General features: G+C 37.9%; 1 protein-coding gene across 4 annotated transcripts in view; it reads left to right on the forward strand.

The window, feature by feature from the left end:
• The window catches only part of SLC16A1 (solute carrier family 16 member 1), an 88638-nt gene extending 76444 nt beyond the window's left edge, over window positions 1-12194 (forward strand). For all 4 annotated transcript variants that reach the window (XM_069480820.1, XM_069480818.1, XM_069480819.1 and 1 more), the window contains exons 3-5: window positions 929-1072; window positions 5046-5915; window positions 8592-12194. In XM_069480820.1, coding sequence (XP_069336921.1) covers window positions 929-1072; window positions 5046-5915; window positions 8592-8866 — 1289 coding nt within the window. In that variant the 3' untranslated portion in view covers window positions 8867-12194. The remainder of the gene's footprint in view (window positions 1-928; window positions 1073-5045; window positions 5916-8591) is intronic.
• The last annotated feature ends 7293 nt before the right edge of the window (window positions 12195-19487 follow it).

Below are 19487 nucleotides of genomic sequence, written 5' to 3' on the forward strand. Positions count from 1 at the left end.
GGCAAATTACAGATTATACCTATTTGTAGCAAGTAAGAAGAGAGAGCCCATTTGTTTTTGTTTTGAAAACTGACACATGAAATACTTAAAATCTTCTGGTTTTTATAAGGCTTTACTTTTCATTTATTTCCTTCTCTCATACTCAAGAAAAACGAAGATTATTTAATATGCATCTATTTAGCTAAAGAAATTTAATCTGGTTTTCTTGAATACTCCATTTTCTATCTACTCGAGTTGTTAGATCCAAGGTTATAGTGACTACTATCTGACTTAATCTTCTCTTGCAAGCATTTATTCACAGTATTGCTACCATGAAACATATTGATGTAGGCATGGAACCAAGCAATTCTAAAGGATATATTTGGCTCAGTACCTGAAACATCTAGCTGTAACTAGGAACAGTTTTTTTTTTAATTGAAATGACCAATTGCAAAACTGTTTAAACTTGGAAATAATGATTGTGTATATTTGTCTTTTTTTCCCTTCTTTTTAAAAAATATGGCACAAACCACATTTATGATACTGTATAAATGCTCTAAAACCCATTCAGATACGTTCATACATCTTATATGTGTCTGTCTACAAATTAAAACAGAGCAAACTGTTGATACATCAAGAACCCTGTGAACATTTATTACCAAGGTATTTTCAGCCTGTCTTGCCTTAAAGGAAGATTATAAGGATAAATTCAGGTTTTGAATATTTTAGTAAAATTCCATCCAGTATTTCCAGATGTAGAACATGTACAATTAATAATGTTTTCTAGTATCTTTATTTTCTAATGTACATACTTAGGACTTAGAAATTATTATAGAAAGCAACATTATCATTGCCTTTTGGAGGACTTGCCATTTACTGTAATTCATGCCTTGTATAGATGTGAAGGAGTAGGTTCCTTTATACTACTAAATTTTGGGTTATCTCTTAGGTCCTATCAGCAGTATCCTGGTGAATAAATATGGCAGTCGTCCAGTCATGATTGTTGGTGGCTGCTTGTCAGGATGTGGCTTGATTGCAGCTTCTTTCTGTAATACTGTACAGGAACTTTACTTGTGTATTGGAGTCATTGGAGGTGAGTTGCTACTGATTCATTTTCAAGCATTAATTTATTGCTGGCTATCTGGTATTCACTTGCATTCTTTTTTCAAATCTTTTGAGTGAAATTCTTTCCATATAGAAATGCTTTGACTTTCATTTTGAAGAGCTATAGATAAATTAAGAGTACTAGAAAAACAAACTTTTAAAGAAATTGCTGTTATATAATAGGTATTTATTGTTTGTTGAATGAATGAATTGAAAGAGATGATTGCATTACTTGTCAACTTGTTGCAAGGTGGTCATTGGTTATTCTCTTTGCCTCTTCCTCCCAAGGAGAATAGGCTTCTATTGGAGCAGGAGAGTGTTAAACATAAAGCAACAATTATTTGATAGAATGTCCAGATAACATTTCTGAGGGATAGAGGATAGAGGATAATCCCTCCCCTCTTTTAATCACCAAATTAAGGTAATGATCTGCTAATGAGTATAAAGAATAAAGATTAATCATAACCTCACAATCCAAAGAATATCATTATTAACACTTTGATGTATATCCTTCCATATATTTTTCTATGTACAAACATACCTTTTTTTGAACAAAAAAGGATCAGTTTATGTATACTGTTTTGTAACCAGTTTTTTCTACTTAATAATATATCGTGAACAACTTTCCATGTTATTAAAAATTCTGGTACATAATTTTAATCTCTGTTATTCCATTGAATCAATATGTCATAATTTTATTTGACCAATCTCTTGGTTAACTGTTGAATATTTAGGGTTTATTTGGTTTTTTTGTTTTAAATATTTTTACTATTAGTAAGCAATATTGGGTTGAAAGTCTTTTGTGAACATGAATATTTTCCTTTGATAAATTTGTAGAAAGGGAACTGCTTATATTTTAAATATGTGTATGCTAAATTGCCCTCCAGAAAGGTTATACTCACTTATAGTGCCCCCTCAATGTATCAGAGAAGGACCCATGCCAACAACGGTATAGTGTCCTTTTTTTACAAAATACTTATTGGCTACTTTTGTATATTCATTTTCTTATGTGTATAAGAATAACGTACAACTTTACACATTAATTTATTATTCCTTTGCATGAAACGTACTTTTTTCCCCAATTAATTTTCTTTTAAATTGTTAAAAATGATAAAGTGCATGTAACATAAAAATTTGCCATCTTAACCATTTTTAAGTTACTGTTCAGTGGTGTTAAGTACATTCACACTATTGTGCATCCCTTACCACATCCATTTCCAGAACTCTTTTCATCTTGCAAAACTGAAATTCTGTACTCATTAAAGAGTAGCTCCTCATTTTTCCCCACCCCTCTCTAGCCCTGGTAATCACCATTCTACCTTCTGTCTCTGTGAATTTGACTACTCTAGGCACCTCATATCGGTGGCATTTTTATTTATGTGAATGGCTTATTTCACTTAGCATAATGTCTTCAAGGTTCTTCCATATTGTACCATGTATCGGAATTCCTTTCCTTTTTAAGGCTGAGTAGTATTCTGTTTTTTATATATACTATATTTTGATTATCCATTCTTCTGTTGATGGATTCTTGAGTTATTTCCTCCTTTTGGGTATTGTGAATAGTGATGCTGTGAACATCAGTGTACAAATATCTGTTCCTAATTGATTTTTGATGTCGAATTTTGTTTGAAATTATTTTTAAAATTGTTTTTTCCCCTCATTAAATATCTAAAGTTTTTGTGTATTCAAAATTCTCAGTCTTTTATGGTTTCTGTCTTATATATTACCCTTACGAAGTTGTTTCCCATTGCAAGATCATGAAAATATTTGTCTACTTTTTTTTACTACACTTTATTTTTTACATTTAAAAATTCTGAATGGATGGGCCGGGCGCGGTGGCTCACGCCTGTAATCCTAGCACTCTGGGAGGCCGAGGCGGGTGGATTGCTCAAGGTCAGGAGTTCGAGACCAGCCTGAGCGAGACCCCGTCTCTACTAAAAATAGAAAGACATTATATGGACAACTAAAAAAAAAAATCTATATAGAAAAAATTAGCCGGGCATAGTGGCACATGCCTGTAGTCCCAGCTACTCGGGAGGCTGAGGCAGTAGGATCGCTTAAGCCGAGGAGTCTGAGGTTGCTGTGAGCTAAGCTGACGCCACGGCACTCACTCTAGCCTGGGCAACAAAGTGAGACTCTGTCTCAACAAAAAAAAAAAAAAAAAAAAAAAATTCTGAATGGATGAAAACATCTGACATAAAAGAAAAAAGATGTATAACTCTATTTGTTCCCACATGGTGTATCAGTTGGTTCATTTTACCTTTTATTAATTTATTCATTAAATATTTATTAAACAAGAACAGTATGTATATCAGGAACCATTTTAGGTGTTATGGAGATAGAGCAACAAGTCAGGAAAAGTCATGCTCTTTATTGGGAGAAGGCAGACAGTACAACTCACAAATGCATGAATAAATAAGAAAAATTAGCTAGACATGGTGGCACACACCTGTAGTCCTGGCTACTCAGGAGGCTCAGGCAGGAGGATTGCTTGAGCCAGGACTTCAAGATTACAGTGAACTATGATTATGACAGTGTACTCCAGCCTGGGTGACAGCAAGACCCTGTCTATAATAAAGAAAAAAGAACAGAAAAGTATCGAGGGGTGATAAATGCTATACAAAGCCTTAAATGAAGTGTTATGACAGGGAAGACCTGGGCAGGCTCACCAGATAAGAGCTCACTAAAGAGATGACTTTAAGTTGAGATTAGAATAATAATAAGGAACCAATTTTATGAAAATCTAGGGGACCACAGACCCTAGCACATGTGGGAATGGTCAGATAGGGAAATAAGGACCAGGGCAAAGGTGTAGATAGGAAGCCTTGGAGGTTTGAAGTCAGGGAGTGACCAGCTCTGGTTTATTGGTTTAAGCCTCTGGGAATGACTTAAACATAAATGGTATGGAGCAAGCAGAGGTTAAGGAGAGCTTTTTTGAATATTTACTTCTACTAGCACTATTTATTGAATAATTTGTTCTTTCTCCATTAATTTAAAAGTCCACTTTATCTTACATTAAATGTTTATATATATTTTAGCTCTGTTCCTGGACTTTCTGTCCACTTTCATTGATGACTGTTTACCTATTCCCGAGACAGGGCCACACTGTTCTAAGGATTGTAGCTTTTATAAAGTCATTTAAATATCTGATCTGTTTGGTCCCGCTCCTTCCCTTGCATCACCAAAAATTCCTGCTAACTTCCATGTATTTGTTCTCTAAGTATGTTTTAGAGTCATTTTACCTCAATCTCGAAATCCACTGACATTTCATTGGATTACATTAAATTACTGCGTTCATTTGGGGAGCCTTGCCATCTTGACAGTATTGTGTTTTATTTTCCCAAAACTTTGTGTGTTATTTTTAAGTCTCTGACTTCTCAGGAAATTTCACAGTTTGAGCCCTATAAATTGCATGTTTTTTATTTTTTGGTGCTATAGTGAAAGGGATCATTTTGTATTGTGTTTTCTGTTATAAATCTGTTTTATCTGTTTGATAATTGTCTATTTAATGATCTTATGTGGTTATAATGATCATTCCAGTGATTTTGTTAGATTTGACAAAATAGTTATTCACCTTCAAATAATAAAAACAGCAATAATAAAATAACTAACATTTTTTGAGTGCTTGCTACATGTTGAGTACTGTTCTAAGTGCTTTACAAAACTTTTCTTCTTCAAAACAGTGCCTTGTGCCTGTTCTACATATTAAGAAACAGTCGTAAGAGAGTATACACATCTGAGATTACACAGCCAATAAGTGTGATGCTGAGATTTAAACCCATACAGTCTTTATTAGAACACAGTCTTTAGACCACTATATAACATCTCTAATAATGAGGATTTTTTGTCTCCTTTCCATTATTTATGCCTCTTATTTTAGTTTTATTGTCTGGTTCAGTAATTTCAAAGATATTTCTGATGTTTATTACAGTATGTGGGGTTTTTTTCCCTCTCTTCCACAGGTCTTGGACTTGCCTTCAACTTGAACCCGGCTCTGACCATGATTGGCAAGTATTTCTACAAGAAGCGACCACTGGCAAATGGACTGGCCATGGCAGGAAGCCCTGTGTTCCTCTCTACCTTGGCCCCTCTCAATCAAGCTTTCTTCGGTATCTTTGGCTGGAGAGGAAGCTTCCTAATTCTTGGGGGCTTGTTACTAAACTGCTGTGTAGCTGGATCCCTGATGCGACCAATAGGGCCCAAGCCAACGAAGGCAGGGAAAGATAGAAGTAAAGATTCCCTTGAGGAAACTGGAAAATCTGATGCAATAAAAAGTACAAGTGATGCAAATACAGATCTTATTGGAGGACACCCCAAAAAAGAGAAACAGTCAGCCTTTCAAACAATTAATAAATTCCTGGACTTATCCCTGTTCAGTCACAGAGGCTTTTTGCTATACCTGTCTGGAAACGTGCTTATGTTTTTTGGACTCTTCACACCTTTAGTCTTTCTTAGTAATTATGGTAAGAGTCAGCATTATTCTAGTGAGAAGTCTGCCTTCCTTCTTTCCATTTTGGCTTTTGTTGACATGGTAGCCAGACCTTCCATGGGACTTGTAGCCAACACAAAGTGGATAAGACCTCGAGTTCAGTATTTCTTTGCAGCTTCTATTATCGCAAATGGAGCATGTCATTTGCTAGCACCTTTTTCCGCCACCACCTATATTGGGTTCTGTGTCTATGCGGGATTCTTTGGATTTGCCTTTGGGTGGCTCAGCTCCGTATTGTTTGAAACATTGATGGACCTCGTCGGACCTCAGAGGTTCTCCAGCGCTGTGGGATTGGTGACCATTGTGGAATGCTGTCCTGTCCTCCTGGGGCCACCACTTTTAGGTATAGTATGTCTCCCTACCTCTGTGGTTCTGTTATCATAAAACACATATAAGATTGGCAAGGTGATAGAAAGCAGATTAGTGAACTGTGTGACCAAGACCAACTCTTTCAATGCTTAACACACTATAATTGCTCAAATACTTACAGAATCAAATTAAATTGAAGCATCAAGCCAAAAGGGAATCAAATATTGTTACAGATATCACTGTTTTTTTTAATTTGTTTATTTTATTTTTTTTTTTTTTTTGAGACAGAGTCTCACTCTGTTGCCCTGGCTAGAGTGCAATGGCATCATCATAGCTCACTGCAACCTCAAACTCCTGGATTCAAGCAACTCCTGCCTCAGCCTCCCAAGTAACTAGGACTACAAGCATGTGCCACCATGCCCAGCTAATTTTTTCTATTTTCTAGTAGAGATGGGGTCTTGCTCTTGCTCAGGCTGGTCTCTAACTCCAAACCTCAAGCAATCCTCCCACCTCAGCCCCGTCAAAGTGCTAGGATTATAGGTGTGAGCCATCATGCCCTACCTAAAATTTGTTTTTCCTTATCACAAAACTAACATGCTTATTATAGAAAAACAACTCTACTTTTAAAATACTAGTAATGATTTCATTTTAATAATGGAGTTTATTTCAATAGTAATAGTATAATAATAGCTACCACATAAGCTCACAGTGTACCAGGGACTGTCCTAACCATTTTCTATATCCTGTTGTATTTCACAAGGCTATGAGGTAGGAGGACTGTTGTAGTCCACATTTCATAAATGAAGAAATAGAAGCATCAAAAGGTGAAATAATTTGGCTAAGATCATGCAGCTAGTAAATCAATTATGATTTGGGAACTATTCCTTAACATTACTAAATACTTCATCTTTCAATTAGTAGCCCAATAGATAACACATAGTGAAAAAATAATTTGACTCTCCTAGATGTGAATCATACTTTGGGAATTTTGATTTGGGGAGTGAGGTTACATGATAGAAGATCTGCAGCTATCTTTTGATATTGCTCTCTTCCTTCCACCTCATACCTAATGAGTTGCCAAGTCCTGTCAGTTTTTATCTCCTAAGTCTTTTTCTAATCTGCCCATTTTTCTCCATCACAACTACCACCTTTATCCAAAGCTCCTGTCTCCTATTTGGGCTGTTCCTAACTGGTCTACCTATATCCACTCTAGCAGCTCTTCAATCTCTTCAAAGTCACCAGTTCAGAACTCTTAGAGATTTCTTAAAACTCTGCAGTTGCTTCCCATTGTTTTTAGGGTGAAGATCAAATTCCCAAATGTGGCTTACAAGGCACTGCATGGCCTGGTCCCACCTGTCTCCCAGCCTCGTTTCCTTCCGCTGGCCGTTTCCTTCCGCTGGCCGTTTGCTCTCTGCTTCAGCAACCTGGCCTTTCCTCCTTCCCCTCTCACACTGTGCCTCCTCCTACCACTGCGCCTTTGCACTTGCTGTTCTGCCTGGATCCTCTTCCCATCCCCCTTTTCCTACATAACTCCTATCCTCCTGCAAATCTCAAGGTAGTTGACACTTTAAGAGAAGCCTTCCTGATCCCACTTGCTGGTCCCAACTGCCTATTATTTGCTTTCAAAACCCTCCTTGTAGCACTCTCACAGTTTGTGTATTTACAATATTTGATTAACATCTCTCTTCTCCACTGAGTGTAGATGTTATCTCTTCTTCTCATCCTTGTACTCAATGCTTAGCAGAGCCAGTGCCTGGTATATGATAGAGGCTCAATAAATATTGCTGAATGAATGATGCCCTGGGTTAGAGAGCCATATGGAATCGTTTGAATTGGTTATGGTAGTCTTGTATAAGTGTAGAGTTTTCCAAAGTTTATTCCAGGAGATACTAGTTTGATGAGAGGCTAAAAAATTTTACTGTAACAAGAGTTTCATGGCCAAAAAGGTATAGAAACACCAAGTTTAATAAGTTTCTTTACTATAAGACCTCACAAAGCTTTTAATATGCTAGTGAACATTGTGAATATTTAATAGAAAAGAATATGAAATTCCATTTCCCAAATTCATTTGACTTTTGAAACATTAGAGTAGTATTCTGTAGCACAGTAGTTAAGGGTGCAAACTTCAGAGTCAGACTTCCTGGGTTTAAAGACAAGCTATTTCACTTTATTAGCTTTAATGTCTCTGTGCTTCAATTCTTATGGAGATGACAAAATCTGTTTAAGGATTAGACACTTAGAATGGTATTAAGGTATTGCTGTTAAATCTTTAGCATAGGACAAACCTTCATAGGAATACTCTTTGGAAATGCTGATAGAGAAAGAGCATTTGCCTGGCTAATTGAAATAGCTCTATGGTCTTGGAGCATACAAACCTTTTTTGACCAACAACTTTTTCCATAGTGTATTGAGAAAATAGATTCTAGGTGATCTCTATGTGTTTCCCAATTCAGATTTGCCAAGAGTTAATTATTTTTAAATTGCAAAAAGTAACAGAATGTGCAAAGCCATTCAAAACAAGTGAGATATTATAAACAGAAGACCAGATAATATTTAGCTATTCCTTTTTATACTAATTTGTCATTTCTGGGCTCTGTGATGATTGGATTAACATCTTTCTGAGTGGATCCTTCAGCTTTGTTTGGAAAAACAAACCTTGTTTACTTTTACCCACCTAACTTTTTTTTTTTTTTTTTTTTAACATGTTTAGGTTCTCTCAATGACAAATATGGAGACTACAAATACACATACTGGGCATGTGGTGTAATCCTAATTATTGCAGGTATCTATCTCTTCATTGGCATGGGCATCAATTATCGACTTTTGGCAAAAGAACAGAAAGCAGAGGAGGAGAAAAAGGAAAGTAAGGAGGAGGAAACCAGTATAGATGGTGCTGAGAAACCAAAAGAAATTACTAAAGCAGCAGAATCTCCGGACCAGAAAGGCACAGAAGGAGGCCCCAAAGAGGAGGAGAGTCCAGTCTGAACTTATGGGGCTGAAGGGTAAATGGAGCAGTTCATGACTCAAGATATCTGAAAATATCTACTGGCCTGTCATCTACCAGTGGTGCTTAATGCAGATAGTGGACATTTATGTGAAAATCATACCAGGTGTTCATTGATGAAATTTTTGTTTCACTCCTTACCAATAGCCTGAATTAAATATGCCATATTTTTTGGGGAGGGAGTGGTTGGTGGCAAAGGATGAGGGAAGGAAATAAGTTTTGTTTTGTTTTAATCTTAGCTTTTAACAGTATCATGAAGATTATAATATGTGCCTTAAGTTTTAGTCTCTAGAACTCTTTAGAGAGCCTTAACTTTTAAAACCATTCTGTTGAATTCATCAATTTTGAGTGTGGTGTTAAAAGGAAAAATAACTAACTTGTTTGAGGCAAATGTAAAATTAATCTTGCTTCCTTGCTATTTGTAAATATATTCGCAGACATTTTCACTGGAAGATTATGAATAGAAATATTGGTTGAAAGTTGGAAGTCTTATAAAATGCTGACTCAGATATCTTCTAGCATCAGTAGTTGCCTGGCATATGTGCCTGCTAGCTATGTATTTAGGAAATTTAAAGCATAAAATTTGGGGAACATCTTGGCTGTTGTAGCCACATTGTGCTTGTTAACACCTCTCGGGTACCTTTTCTTGGGATGCTTATTAGAAGCCAAGTAAGTGCTTGAGGGTTGTTTTCATTCAATTACTACTTTTGCTCCCCTGTTCAAAGACACATTTTGAGTAGTTATAGATCATTGCCCCTTTTGAAATCACTTGGTATTATTATTCCGACTGTAAAACAGTATTAAAATCTATGAAGCTATATATCAAAACTATCTGTGCCTCCTTAGTAAATACAACACATATAATTAAATGTAGACAGATATTTCAAACATCAGCTAAATTCAGCTTAGGTTTTTCCAAAACCTCCGTTAATATGTGAGACTGTTGGAATCTTTTTTTTTTCCCCCCCCTGGAATTTTTTTCCCCTTTGATTCACAGTGGTCCCATTTATATCTGCTTCTAGCTTAGAGCTATGTGTGAGATTCTCAGTTTGTATGTGTTTGGTATTTTTTAAATTTTTTTTCAATGTTTGCAAATTAAAGAGGGCCAGAAAAATTTGGCACCAGGCAAACCAACAAAGATAAGATTCGGAGGGAAGCTGCTAAGTGTGCTTAGTTTTGATAAGTAATTCCCTTTCTTTTTTCTGAGAAGGCCTTAAAAAAATTATGTTATGCTTAGAATTATTGGATACATTCTTACTCTCCACACAAACCTAAAAACTTTGTGACCCTTTTCACTTACCTGAAAAGTAGAGCAATGGGTTCAGTATAAGGATAGGAGGGAGGGTGGACCAGAATGAAAACTGTAAATATTTTTTTAGTGTAGTATCTTTTAAATTGAGGTAGAAAGATAGAGTCATTCAATAAATTATATTCAATGCATTTAAAATACCACTGTAATTGACAGAGTGAACGTATAGATACAAAACCTTGTGTAAGAGGCTAACTTTTCCAAATAAACATTTTTTTTTTTTTTTTAGAAAATGTTTCTCCCTCCAAATGTTTATTTTCTTGAAGAAAATATTGCTGTGTCTTCATTTTCATTATCAGGTTTCAATTTGGCCCTTGCTTGTATTAAATTAAATTAAATCAAATCATCCAGTTTATGTACCTTGAAATTTGTATATATGGTTTATTTTATTCTAATTTTCTCCTTTCCCCTCCTTTGCTTTAAGACAAGCATGAGGGGAATTTTGAAACCATCTCACGTGAAGTGAGAGCATCCAGAACAGTTAACTTTAAGGACATAATGAAAAACTCCCTTTGTATGCCTGAGTGTTATGCCAGGTGGAGGAGGAGTTTTAAGGAAGAAGGCTGCTGAGACTGTTGGTAGGCTTGGCCCCAGTTTGGACTCCGCCATTTTCCATGGACCCAAATCTATACTCTTTGTACCTCTTTTCCCTTCTATAAAAATGTTGGTGAGGGAATGTAAGTAGAGGAAATGTAAAAAGAAAAAAAAGTAAAGCAAGTAAGCAAGTGTAAAGAATTATTTTCCCCCATCCTGTAGAAGCCACATCCACACAGTAGACCCTGCTACTCTGTGTTCAGTGGTTGAGTCTTAGTGGCATGCAGGTTTTGTGATGCAGATTAACCACCACTCATTAGAAGGAAGGGTTCTCAAGTTGCTGAATTCAGAAGCAAAAGATAGTACCAAGCATTCCCCCTTTTATTGTACTTAGCAGATATTGCTTTTTTTGTTTGTTTGTTTTTTACAAAATTGATTTTGGTGCCATTTTTTCTGACAGCATGTGCTCACTTCATTAGCATTTTTTAGCAATGAAGTATTTTTAAGTTAAGGTATGTACTTTTTTCAGACAAAATGCTATTGCATACTTAATATATTACAGTATAGTCTAAACATAACTTTCACATGCACTGAGAAACCAAAAAGTTTGTGTGACTTGTTTTCTTGTGATATTTGCTTTATTGCAGTGGTCTTGAACTGAATCTGCAATATCTCCAAGCCTGTATAACTGGCTCAGAATTCAAACTATACGTCTTATCACCGTTCCAACTCTGAATTTTCCTCCCTGAATATATAGGCTTAAGAGATTTATTCAAGATCAATTTTGGCAACAGAGCAAACACTAAAACTCAACATAGGCCTGCTCTGTGCCACCTCTTATTAACAATCAGCTCACCATCTCTGTGTTGCAAGTCAGCACTGGAAGCAGCTGGGCTGTCTGATCCAGTCTGTTGTCCCTTACTCCATCTTAAGACTGACTCCATTTGAAGTTTCAGTGCACAGGGTTTCAGTGTCTGCTTTGGGAAAATGGATGCATGCATAGAGCACCTGCCTATCTTCTCCTTTTCTCTGCCCCATACCCTCTGTAAGTCACAGAGAGAACGTATTCAACTCTTAGGTAGTTACAGTGCCCAAAAAGGCATGAGACTGTTCAAGAGTACACACTCTGAAACAGGCTCCCAAGTCAAAGCAGGAAAATTATTTAAGAAACTGATAAGTTGGATAATTACAGAAGATCCTGGTAACATAAACCAGACCACATCATGTTATACTCAAATCTATTGAGAATTAAACTATCTTAACTAGCCAAGATAAATGGATAGTTTGTATAAAAAGTATTAAGGAAAGGATGATGGTAAAACAAATTACGGGAAATTCAGAGGTATTTTATCCCTGATTTAGTCACATCGATGACGAATTCTCTGTTTGGATTCTTAGGTTGTCTGAATTTAGTAGTCTATGTCTATATCATAGATATATATGTCAATATTAAAATGTTACCCTGTATTTTAAAAAGGAAGAAAGTTGTTAAAAGACATTTAATATTTTTGTATGAACTAATGTTTTATTGTATTGAATTTCAGATTGATAAATTGGGTATCGGTTGCATGTTTGTATGAAAAACCTAAACGTCTGGGTTTTACCTTCCTTAGGAAATGGTTCCTAGTATAATAAACTTAATCATCAGTGCTGGTATTCTCCCTCCCCCCTCCCACACACACACTTTTGCTTAGAAAGATGAGGAAATTAACAGTAAATTTTCACCTTTACAACATGGCTTGTTTTAATAATCAAGTCAGGCACTTGTCTAGAAGGAAGGAAGAAAGAGGTTAATGACAGACTTGTATAACTACATCACTGTTTCAGTGCTTGACAGGAAGTAACAACCCAAGCTTGCCTGGCTTGCCCAGATATGAGCAACTGGGCCAACTTGCTTCAGAGTTTAGAACCATCTGGATGGGAAGCAGTGACATTTCAAGTGCATCACTCCTTGAAATGTGTTCTAGCTTTAGGGTTTTAGATTCTGTCACCCTTTTCCCTCCATTCAGTCTAGACCATAGAGGCAAAATCATTAAAACATGAGCAGTTGGAAACAGTAGCATGTATGAGTGTAGAGTATCTTTCTCAGCTCAAGAGCATGAGTTTATTTACTTTTTGCTGACTTTTATCCTGACTTGCCTAGAGGAAATAGCAAAAGCTAGCAAAAGAAATTATAGCCTACTGGTTGGTTAACCAGGTGGGTTGCCTGGGTTCAGATTGAGGCTGTGTGGCCTCAAATAGGTTACTTAGCCTCCCTAAGCATCAGGGGTTTTTCTCATGTAAGATGTTAATAATTAGTGCCCACCCCTAGGGTTGTCATGAAAGTTAATTGATAGGCCAGGTGAGGTGGCTCACGCCTGCAATCCTGGCACTCTGGGAGGCTGAGGTGGGAGGATCACTTGAGCTCAGGATTTCTAGACCAACCTGAGCAAGTCTCTACTAAAAATAGAAAAATTAGCCAGGTGTGGTGGCGCACACCTGTAGTCCCAGCTACTCAGGAAGCTGAGGCAGGAGAATCGCTTGAGCCCAGGAGTTTGAGGTTGCTGTGAGCTGGGCTGACGCCACGGCACTCTAGCCCGGGCAACAGAGTGACTCTCTCAAAAAAAATAAATAAATGTTAATTGATATGTAACAGCTTGTGTTAAGCAAGTGCTTAATAAGTATAAGCACCCGACTATAAAAAAGTAATGCTTATGGAAAAAAATGGGCCTTTGTAGTTCCTAAAGTGGATCCTTACTTGCAGAAGATGGTTTCAGAGTGACTCTTAAGAATATTAGCCAAATGATCAAATCCTCCTTTTTGATCAGATTTTCCTTTTAGACTTACAAATGTATTGGTCTTTTGTAAATGAATGGATGGAACTAACACGTCACCACATGGTTGGTGCATGTATGTCCAGCTCTTTGCATAAGATGTATTTGAATCCCAAAGCCCTTGGTCTTTCTACTCTTAACAATTCACTCCCTCCATAGGGAAGAGATGCCCTACTAGTAGCAGATAAACTTTTCTCCCCAATAATTGTGATGATTCTATAAGAGAAATATAACCAGTAATTAATCATGGTTAAAGTCCTTTATCCTTAGCAATGGTTTTAAATGCAAATTGCAAGATTGATGAGATTTCTTTTTTCCTACTATATCAATGACATAGTTTAAATGATAAATTATCAGTTGGTGGCTGAGTAAATTGGTACATTTTGGGAAAGCAATTTTGTAATATGTACCAAGCACCATGAGCTCACATCTTATCTTTTTCCCTAAAAATTCCAGATTCGGGTATTTAAGAAAGATTGTCTTTGTAATTATCAATTTCTTTGAAAAATCCTTACATGGAAGCATTTAGATGGAGAGTTATGAAGTCCTTATGATATAAACATGGCATAATGCTAACTGAAAAAACAACACAAACTAGCCTACGTGTACGTATATGCATAATACATATATACATGCACCAAAAAAGAAAATACATATACTAATTGTAATTTTGTGAGTGTGGTAAATTTAATTTTTTCTTAATGTGATGGTTACTGGCTGCACACAGTGGCTCAAGCCACCGTAATTCTAGCACAATAGGAGGCCAAGGCGCCCAAGGCGAAGGATTGCTTGAGCTCAGGAGTTCGAGACCATCCTGTGCCGGCGGCCGCCAGTGCCTCCTTCCCGCGGGCAGTGCTGTTGGGGACAGTGTTCCTGTGGTTCCGATCACCACTGAGCTGCGAGTGAATGTGTAACTCAGGAAGCCAGAGTGTTCAGCATTCCCCACTCACCCGTGTCACAGTGCTGTGGTTGTTCTTGAGAATTTTCTGACTGAGATCAGCATCAGGAAAAAATACACTGATGTCACAAAAAGACGGGTAGAATTTGCTTGTCCACACAGCTATTATTTGTTTGTTCACCAGCAGATATTTATTGGGCCCTTACTATGTCCCAGGCATTGTTCTAGGCTTTGAGAATCCAGCAGTGAACAAAACACAATAATATGTTTTCCCAGGCATTTAATATTCTAGTAGGGGAAAATAGGCAATGAGTAGTAAGTTGCAAGGAAAACAGTTGTTTTCAGAATAGAGCAATGGATATAAGATCAGCCTTCATTCATTCATGTCACCTAAATTGTATTTTTTTTTTTTAGAGCATCTTCTATATACCTGGCTCTATTTCCTGATAGAAGGGATATAGCAGGAACAAAATATAGTTCCTAGCACCCATAGCTTCTAGTCTAATAGGGAAGACCATGTAGTAACTGCTGTGGTACGGTAGCACATGGAGAAACCGCTAACCCAATCTTGGGAGAGCATAAAAAGATTAAAAAGTATATTTTTGAGCAAGTTAATTTCTCTGAGCCTCTTTGATAAATGTGATAAAATTATTGTGAGGATTAAGTGTGAAAGTATACAGCAGACTGTTGAGTGCATAGCAGTATTAATGCACTGAGTACATGGTAGTTTTAAAAATCTGAATGTTTGAATATTCTGCAATGCAGTGTAGCAAGTATCGATTAAGTCATCAACCAGAACAACAATGAATAAACAACAGCTGGTAATTGTATAGCTCATCAGAGTTTACAAAAGCTTTTCAAATATATTCTATCACCTGATCCATGCAGAATCCTAGGGAAGTGAGTATAATTAAAAATACCCTTTAGCTGGGCCTTTGTCCTGGCAGGGTATCGCCCCTGCTGTCAGAAGAGCACAACAGCAAGACTGCAGACAGCTTAGCTGCTAAAGCTGAAGGTTTTGCTGGATGGAAGCTTTGGAACCGGATAAGAAAGGAAGAGGCCAAATCCTGGGTGACCCTGAGGGTGAATAATGGCCAAACCAATCACATGGGTCCTGTACCAAAGTGAGTAAAGTGGTTCTTGTCCCCAGTAAATTCACAATCTAATTGACAATTCTTTCCCTTGGCTTTCAAATGCATAATGTGGCTTTTTCCACTGTGGATTTCCTTTCCTAATATGCTTTACTGATTCCAGAATTAAAACTTTGCATTTCCTGAGCTTAATCTGGCCAGATCCCAAGAGGAAGTGGCCAGAAGCCATTAAGAGGGCCAGGAGGGGAACTGGACTGGGATTAAAAGTCACCTGGTGTGCCTACAATCTGTATGTGCATAATTATCAAGAGAAGGTGATTTGTGATTTATCTTTCTTTTCCTTTCTCCTCATTCCTTTTTTTCCCTTCTAACCACCTTGAGGCCAAAAGAGAAGGGCCTGGGTGCTTCTGGTCATGTTCTATTTGTATATGCTTTTCAGAATGGGAGCTGTACAGACTTTTGATAACAGCCCTTTTCCTTTTAAATTCCAAATACTATCTCAGTTCTCAAATGCTAGGAATGAATAAACAGGCCTGCAGTAGGGAGTTTCTGAGCTGGGCACTTTGGAGGGCTCTGCCTGGCACACTAGCCCCTCCCTGCTGCCCTTTCCGGCCCCCCACATACCTCATCAGTTGCCAAATCACAGAGGTTCAACTAGTTTACTGTTCCTCCTTTCCATCCCCTCCTTTTATTTTTCCTGCCATTGGCTTGGTTTCTAATAGCCTCCCTGACTTTGTTCTCAATCACCATTTCCAATCCAGCCTCAACACTGCTGTCAAAATGATTTTTCTAATGGGGCCAAATCTCTCAGCATTGTTACTTTAAAATAATATGATAATAAGCCTATACCACTTTTATAACTTCAAACAAAAGCAATAAAGATAAAAATAATATCATTCCTCTGCCTAAAATCCTATAGTTTGAGGATAAAGTCCAAACTCCTTGGCTTGACTCCCCGGCCCTCCTTGATCATCACTCTTGAGCCTTATCTCCTGACAGTCCTGGGCCCACACTTTGCTCTCCAGCCCAACTGAATTTTAGTGCCAACCTGTACCTAGACACCCCTCCCTTCTTTCCCCTCTGCACCAAATCCTCATCTTTTGAAATTTGGTTCATGTCCCCTCTTCCAAAAAGCCTTACCTGATCCCACAATTCTAATTGCCCTTATGTCTAAAGGATAGTTAGAGTATAAATCTTTGTGTCAAAGATTTGTACCCAAAGGTCTCTGGGTATGAATTCCAGATATGCCACTTATGACTGAGTCCTTGGGCAAGTTACTTAACTTCTAGGCTTTGGTTTGTACATCTGTAAAATGGGACTAATAATAAACTGACTTTACCAGGTCGCCATGAGGATTACATAAGATACAATCCATAAAACCTTTAGCGTAGTGCCTGACACAGAATAAATGTTCAATAAGTATTATCACTCACTCTATCATAGATACCACTGTTAAATGATAATTTTCCAAATGATGAAATCATGACTCATACAGATATAGAATAAACATATATTTATTTAATTCATTAATTAAGGAGGGAAACAGTAGGATTTTACAACTGTTTCAAATGAAAATTGGGGCCGAGTGCAGTGGCTCATGCCTGTAATCCTAGCACTCTGGGAGGCCAAGGCAGGAGGATCACTTGAGCTCAGGAGTTCAAGACCAGCCTGAGCAAGAGCAAGACCCCGTCTCTACTAAAAAAATAGAAAGAAATTAGCTGGACAACTAAAAATATATACAGAAAAAATTAGCTGGGCATGGTGGCTCATGCCTGTAGTCCCAGCTACTCGGAAGGCTGAGGCAGGAGGATTGCTTGAGCCCAGGAGTTTGAGGTTGCTGTGAGCTAGGCTGATGCCACAGCACTCTTCTCAGGGCAATGGAGTGAGACTCTGTCTCCAAAAAAAAAGAAAAAAAAAGGAAAGAAAGAAAGAGAAAGAAAGAAAGAAAATGGGACTTACAAAGATTTGTTCTCTGCTGGATAAAATTCATTTGCATTGCCATGAACAGGAACTAGTTGCATCTTGCACTGTACTTAAGACAGAAAACATCTGCATCTTCACCAGCCGTCCCCAAGTTAACTTTCATTTCCGCAGAGTTGTAAAATAGCCCAGCACTTTTGCAGCAGGGATCCCTATAGCATCAGATAACCTGGAACCCTAAACAACACACACCATTCCACTGAAAGGACATTTGGTAATCCTTTGCCCGTTTAAAAGTCTTTCACGATTTTTCCTAGCACTGCAAGGCATTGTACTCATTAGTATGCCCTTCTAAATCCCTACCAGACTATGAGCTTCTTGAGATGAGCGGGGACAGCATGCAAAGTGAGACATACCTTTTGATTTTAGGCTCGGGGGAAGCTTCTGCAAGAGATGACATTTGAGCCAGGTAGAGAAAGGTAGGGCTGCATTTCTCCTGGAGAAAAGCATCCAGAGAGAGCTGTGTGGGGGCCATGGTAGAACTGACTGGCAAGCATCGTAAAACACAGACTATGTGCCAGGCTCTGGGCTAGTTTAGAAGGATAAAATGCTGAATAAAGCCTGGTCTTTATTTTCAAGAAGCTTTCAGTCCACTGGAGGTAATAAAAGGAAATCAGTGCTTACCACATTGTGTTAAGACCCTAAAAGTCCACAGGCCAAACTTTGGAGACTCAAGTCAACCTAGGGCAGAGTGTTTCCCAAGCCCAGGTCTGATGAAGGGCAGAAGACAGGGGAGATCCCAGGGGGCCCGTAGGCTGCTATATAGGAAAAACAAATTATTTTTCTCTATACCCACACTCAACACAGAATACTTTTATGACCAAATGTGGCGGGAGTTTTCTTCACGCCAAGCAATTCTCCAATTCTCTGTGCACACCAACTGGAAATCCTACAACTGAACTCAATTCTGACACTGTCTACCAGGATATAATGTCAGATCCCACAGGTTAAGGGCTCAGTTTCACAAGACTGCCGCCCCTCCCCCCAACTTCACATGCCAATTGTAAATAGTAGGATCCCAGATTACCTAAAACTTCTGTCCAACTTGACTGCAAATTGGAGGTTTTCATGACCCCCTTCTTGGGCTCAATAATTTGCTAGAGTGGCTTACAGAACTCAGGGAAACACTTTATTTACATTTACCCATTTACTATAAAAGTATTGAATAAAATTTATGGGAGCCCATTGTTTTGGATGAGCTTGTACACCAGGCCCCAAGAGACTGAACCAAAATGGAGTTACTCATGCTAAGTGCCACACAAACTGAAATTTCAAGGAAACAGGAAAATTTCCAGATAGACCACTTTTTCCTAAAAACAGGAAATTCATAGCAACAAATTAGAAGGGGCCCAGTCAACCTGAACCAGTATGATGAGAAGTCCCCTCTGCTTTAACTCTTACAAGGAACGTAACCTGATGTTAACCAATCCACTTTTTGTATTATTCTGTTTCCTCACTCCTGCTCTAGCTACTTTATAAAACCCGACTGTTTTTGTAAGTCCAGCAGAGCATTTAAACCTATTCTTTAGATGAGATGCTGCCCGATTTATTAATTGCTAATAAAAGCCTACCAGATCTTTAGACTAAATTTGTTGAAATTTTGTTTTTTAACAGTTCTGGTAACCATGAAGAGACCTAACGGAGACTGCTGACAACCCCAAGACCCTTGAAGAATGCAAGTGAGGTGCTCCTGACTCCTTTAGAGTCTGCTATCTTCCTCATGGTGTCCCCGAGGTCGTGAGTAAGTTCCTCTTAAGTCCAGCTCTTTGCCTTTGAGCTCCTGATTGTTTTGGCTTTTGGGTGCCAAGGGTTGTGCTGTGGCAGGGCACATGACATCTGGGGGTTGACAGTTACTGGTGGCTTACTGCCAAGAGCCATAGTTTCAAAGGCAATTGATTAACTGACAGCGATTACAGTAAGTGGCAATTACTGCAAGTGGTGTTAGACACCATCTTTTGGAAATTTACAGGAATTTGG

The sequence above is a fragment of the Eulemur rufifrons genome, chromosome 8, assembly GCF_041146395.1.
Source record: "Eulemur rufifrons isolate Redbay chromosome 8, OSU_ERuf_1, whole genome shotgun sequence".
Taxonomy (NCBI): Eukaryota; Metazoa; Chordata; class Mammalia; order Primates; family Lemuridae; genus Eulemur; species Eulemur rufifrons.